Source organism: Lytechinus variegatus, chromosome 2, assembly GCF_018143015.1.
Source record: "Lytechinus variegatus isolate NC3 chromosome 2, Lvar_3.0, whole genome shotgun sequence".
NCBI classification, from domain to species: Eukaryota; Metazoa; Echinodermata; class Echinoidea; order Temnopleuroida; family Toxopneustidae; genus Lytechinus; species Lytechinus variegatus.
In genome coordinates, this window is record NC_054741.1 from 12,044,086 (window position 1) to 12,050,085 (window position 6,000).

Consider the following 6,000-nt stretch of genomic DNA (forward strand, 5'->3'; position numbering starts at 1 on the left):
ATAATTTTTTTCCAAACCATCAAATGCTGCTCTCATTCTTTTCATTAATATAAGGGTGAGCTTTTCCATTGATAATATAAGATCCTTCTTACCTTGACAAAGTTCTTGTTAAGAATTCTCTGTTCTGACTAACTTTGTACAAAAGCAAATTAACGGCCACCTGAAGTCTCTTTGCCTTCTCAAAGAACACCCTTGGAAATGGAGAAGGGATGAGTGTGTAGGGAGCATGACAGATGACCTCTGACCTTTCTGGTCGGTGGGGCATCCTCATGACCACACCATGGCTTAATGCAAAGTCCCTGGCTTGGTCCTGTATATCTTTCAGAAGTGCCTGGTCTAAGGGCAATGGCATGATGGGGTCCAGTGATGGATCAGACATATTGTTCACACCTTGTTTTCTCTGTAAATAAAAGCATTAACAATACCATTATTTTGATTAGAAGCAAAAGATAAATCTCAAGAAAAAAAAGTTCTCTAAGATGGAAACAATGTGTAGGGATGGATGCCTCTTCAAAAATCACCATCGAGAGAGGAAACAAACTTTAGAGCATTATAACTTATGGTGGCCACAACACGTGGGGGGGTCCAAAGAAGTGGCAGATTACCAGTATTCCTTAATTCAATAATTTTACAATTTCTAATTGATTGTTGCAAATATATAATTTTTCCTCTTTTGATAGTTCTGTGCATAGAAATATTGATTTATTTTAGCCAGCTTAACATTTATTGGAATTCTAAGATGATTTTCATAATATCCTGTTTTTATGCATGTAAATATTTTGCCAATTAGAGACATGTGATGGTACTGCATTAGGAATGAAAAGATATGACATGCAGACAGGGTCGGTCGTAGGTGTCATGAATATTTATTCAGAATATTGTCCTGGAGCCTGGCAGAGGCTTAAGAAGATCTACATGTAACTCGGGTAGATTTTCGCCACCAAAGGTATCAGAGGTTAGGCACCTGATCAGGGAAAGTGTCATGGATCACAGCGGGTAAAATGTTTGTTTTTTAATCAAAGAAGAGTAAAAAAACATAGAAGTTACATCTATTCTTCAGACAATCATCTAGAGGCTCCAACCCACCACCAAATCAATTTTGCTACCTTTTACCCTTGGGATTATTGTCTCTTATCAGACGTTGGAGCTCTGCCGCCTTTGATGGTGCTCCCAGACTCCAAGTTACAGAAGTTAAAGGGGAAGGTCACCCTTTGCAGACGATATCAACATTTTTGCACCAGTTCACTCTAAGGCTGATGCCGAAGACCTGTAGACAGACTTGACAAGACTCATGGAATGATCTCTAAAATGGCAATTACCATTGAACCAAGAGAAGTGCAAGGTCATTCATTCCAGTAGAAAAAATCCTTGCTTCAACTATTACATGACAGACATGAGTTAACCTATCCCTTCTGTTGAAGTAGAATCTGATCTGAGTTTAACCTTTGACCGGCAGATGACATTTTCACAGCATGTGAATAGTGAACTGCAAATTGCAAGCTTGGAATCATCAAGCGTACTTTCTCTACCTTAGATAGAATGCATTCGTACAAATCAATCATAAGGCCTAGCCTCGAGTACTTCGCTACAATGTGGCATCCAGGTTTAAAAAAGGATATCTCCAAAATAGAAAAAGTACTACGTAGAGCAACACGCCAAATCCATTCCATTCACAATCTTTGCTTTGAGAGGAGACTGAAAGCCGGGCTGGCGATTTTTTATTTTTTTTAATAAAAAAAATCAGATTTATTTGATTTAAATCAGATTTTTCAAAATCTAAATCAGGTTTAAAAAAAATATTAAACAAAAATTTCTGATACGAAGTTGAAACGAGAAAAAATACAACCCTTACACTGAAATCATTTTCACAATCATTCATTTTAAAACTAAAAACATTAACTTCTATTTCATAATTAAATCCAGTCAAAATATGATTCATATATATGTAAGTCATGGTAAAGATGCTGTTTTCTGCATCTTCTCATGTAGGGTATTTAGCTCCTGCTGACTGGTTTGGTCCAAGTTGAGGAACTGCCTTTGTATAGCTAATACTGCAAAGTTAGTGTTCCTTTTCAAACATGAAATGAGGATCAGTGTGGAAGAATTCCATGACTCAGAGACTCACATTTTGTAAAGAGAAATTCTTGATTTTCAAGCCAAAGACCGAAAGTCATAAAGAAACTACATTTTTGTTTGTTTAAACCTCCTTTGTTATTTGAGCCATGGTTGGAGACTTTTGACTGTTTAAAGCATTGATTGGCAAAGCTGTGACTTTTACGGAAAGAGTTGCAAATTTATCTAAATCATTTCTTTTAGTACAATCAACCTGAAATTAGTATTTGGCAGTTCTTAGTAGTTTTGCTAAGAATAAGAACACAGGTTCTTCAGCTCTTAATACATGTTAAAGAATAAAATGTTTATGGGATAAAACCATGGACAATGCAGATTTTGTGTATTATTGCACTTGGTTCAACACATTCAATGAGAAATGAACAAAAATAAATGCTTTTTTTTTGGCAAAGGGCACTATACATGTACGTATGGTTGTTGCCATGATTCAGTAAGTTTGGCAGTGAGCATTTAATGTGCATTATTGAACCTTTCTCAGTATACCCGCTCAATGAAGCAAATTGTACAGAAAGTCTGAACAGGCCTTGGTTCAACCCCCTCTTGGCTAAATTCTCTGTTCTGTTCTTTATTGTTTGAATTATACAATGTTTCATTTTTTACAGATCTGACCAAAGGGAGCGACTTGACTGAATCATATAGTATTAAACAATGCTAATTCCAAATTTCATGGAGAAATTAATCATTGCTTCAATGGACAATGGGGAGAAAATTAGAATGTTTCATATTTCATATAATAAAATACAAAATAGTGAGTGGATGACGTCATCAGTCTCCTCATTTGCATACCAACCAGGGTGTGAATATAACTGTTTTGTGAAATTAAGCGAAACTTTAAAATGTCATAACTTTCTTATTTTACATATGATTCTGATGAAATTTTCAGTGTTATGTTTGTTGGATTTTTCAATTTTTTTCAAATCAATTTTTTGTTGAGGTGGACTTGTTCTTTAAATCATGTGTTATCTTTGAACAAAATTTTAGCCAACACCATTTTCAGAATACCAAATTTTGTGTTATCTTCCTCGCCACCGCTGGCTCCACTCACCAAATAGAGACCGAAGTTCTAGCTCGATTTGTACAGGGACTCAATGGCCATATGTTTATCTATTAAGTTCGGATAAAAAAGGGAAGTGAAGTCGCGCGACAGCCGAAGTAAATCACTGTTTTTCCCACTCATTCAATGAACAAGGTTATGATATAACCTTGTTCTCACTTATATCTCCATGTGTGGCAAAATAAGGGTGGCAATGTTTGGCTTATTTTCTCTTTTTCTTTGGGGCAAATGCTTGATTTTTTTACACTGACAGTCTCCATTACACCTATTATTCATACAATGTAACTCTTATTTAAATTTGATTCTTTAAATTATTTTTTTCTTAATTAAAAATAGAGATCAAAAAATGAAAATTTTCTTGCCATATTACTTTCCACCAATAGAGGGCGTACCAAAAAATATGCCCCAAATTCAAAGTTTTTGAGCGCTCTGGTGAATACAAAAATTATTCACAAGTTACTAATGAAAAATAAATTGCAACTGTATGGAAATTAGTAATTTTGGTCACAAAAGTGATATTTTAATGATTTTTTAAAGTGTGTGCTCTGTACAACATTGGCATACCATAGTCCTACCCACTCATGGTTTCAAATCGTCTCGTGTGTGAAGGATTCATATGCACCTGGTGCACGCGAATCTTTCACACCCTTTTTACTAAAATAACTATGACTTTACATCGTAGCTAAGCATTATATTTATTCTATGACACTTACCGAACCATATGGATCGTTTGTTGAATTCTGTTTGGTGTTGTTTTGAATAAAATAAGAGCATTTTTCGTGATCTTCACGTAGATGCCTCTTGATCAGCGTTGATATCAACTTTTGCCTAAAGAGGGCGCGCGATATTATTTCAAAGTCGGTAGGCACTTAAGAACCAAGTTTGAAAGGATATATACTCGTAAAATTATGTCACTCTCGCCGATGAATATTCATTAGATCGTGGTCGTGCGTGTTCAATACACACTGAGTGCATGCATGCAGAGAGTTTTTATTGAACACGCACGACCACGATCTAATGATTATTCATCGCGAGAGTGACGTAATTTTACGAGTGTCCTTTCAAACTTGGTTCTTAAGTGCCTACCGTACCTTTGTTTACGGTGTTGCAAGCTAGCTGCATTCTAGGCGATCAGCATTATTTTCTTGCTCGTTCAATCCACTTTCATCATCATCTTGTCAAAAGATGGCGTACTTTACCAATAAGTATATACATGAGATGCAACCTGTTGATTTTTGGTACAATTTCCTATTATGCGCTGACGACTTGAATTGAGAATGTTCGATACGAAAAATTGCTTTTCGATTGTTGTTTGCGTACTTTCCACCGCAGTATTAAGGACGGATCGAACGGAGTTAGGACAGGGCAAGCGCAACTAGTTGGAACTGAGCTGAAGCTAGCGGTTTGTTTTTGGCGAAGATTTGTTTATATGCCATTTTGATTAGAGTTACGGCAAACTGTACCATAATCATCCCTTTTTCATATTAGAAGGATGCACATGAAAAATATTTCACATATGTATAAATTATTATTGGTAATAATTTTATTATGTGAGAAGTGAGTTTTTTATTAATAGAGTAAATGGCGACAATAGTCAAATATGACTAATCGCCACTCAAACCAATATAAGAAGAAGAAGATCCTGGTTGAGACTTGGAGGTAAGCGATAAAACAGTTTTATAAATAATTTCCACTTCATTTTGTTTTTTTAAACTAAATTTATTAAAAAGAAATCATTAGTGGAGAAATACTGAAACGTTTGGCGTTTCTAATTCCCTCACATTCGTGTGATGAATGAAAACGTCAAAGTCCACTATGAAACCACATGCGTTGTGCGAGGTTAGTATTACTAACCTCGCATGTTGTGTGAGTGAGTCCTACCTGTAGATTCCCCACAGGCGGGGTGGTAGCAGTGAACAAGTGGTTTTTCCCCTTTTATTTCAAATTTATTTTTCCCGTTTTGGTGAGCTTCAGGCCAAAATGGAATAATAGTCTGTATTTTCATACAGTTTTTTTTTACATATTTCTAAGAAATAAAGACAAAAATCAATGAGCCCCGTCAGGGCGATTTTGCATTGTTAACCCCCTAATGGTGGCTGCACGATACTAGCGAGCCATCGTCATCGAGGTCGAGGAGAAATTGTTTTCAAAATTAAAAATGTTTAAAAAATCCTCGAATCAGACGGCTGCCAGCTGTTTTTCATGCCAACATCATTTTCAGAAAACCAATCATGTTAGCTAACAGTATCACCGTTTTCGTGCTAATAACACGGTTTTCAGAATACCGCCCCTGCTCATGTCAATTTGTCATTTAAAAATACAATTACAAAAACAAACGTGAATATAAGCAGGCGGGACCGTACACTACAAATTTTCCAAATAAGAAGTTATTATTAAGACCGAAGACAGGCCGCAAATGCGAAAATTATTTCATTTTGTTAAAACTCACAGGCACATCCTTTCCGATGAATAATTAATGACCTAATGAAATAAAATTATACGATTTTCATACCGATATGTAGCAGTGAAGTCCAGACGGCCGATGGATTGGTCTATGCTATGACTATAGACCTTATCGCAAATAGATTCACGCAAAGGATCATGGGATCGCAAAGGGGGCAATAGCGCCGCTGTTGTCCGGATGCGACCATGCGAGCGCAAGCAGCCGACAATAAAGTGTACGATTTCCATAGTGTATCAAAATACGATCGACGCCCGCAGCCAACATTTTGTTAACTTCCAGTAAACGCCTCGTCATATTTGTTCCAGAGTCTAACATCACTTTTCTTTTTAATCATGGGTGGCAGAGATAGATG

General features: G+C 36.3%; 1 protein-coding gene across 2 annotated transcripts in view; it reads right to left on the minus strand.

The window, feature by feature from the left end:
* Positions 1 to 5,751, minus strand: part of LOC121407337 (glutathione synthetase-like) — a 34,001-nt gene extending 28,250 nt beyond the window's left edge. Inside the window, exons 1-2 of one of the 2 annotated variants that reach the window (XM_041598374.1) lie at positions 5,697 to 5,751; positions 93 to 400 (exon numbers count right to left, since the gene is read on the minus strand). In XM_041598374.1, coding sequence (XP_041454308.1) covers positions 93 to 379 — 287 coding nt within the window. In that variant the 5' untranslated portion in view covers positions 380 to 400; positions 5,697 to 5,751. Of the gene's footprint in view, positions 1 to 92; positions 401 to 1,106; positions 1,248 to 5,696 lie in introns of those variants that run through there. The other variant, XM_041598373.1, reaches the window with a different exon arrangement.
* Between the last annotated feature and the right edge of the window lie 249 nt (positions 5,752 to 6,000).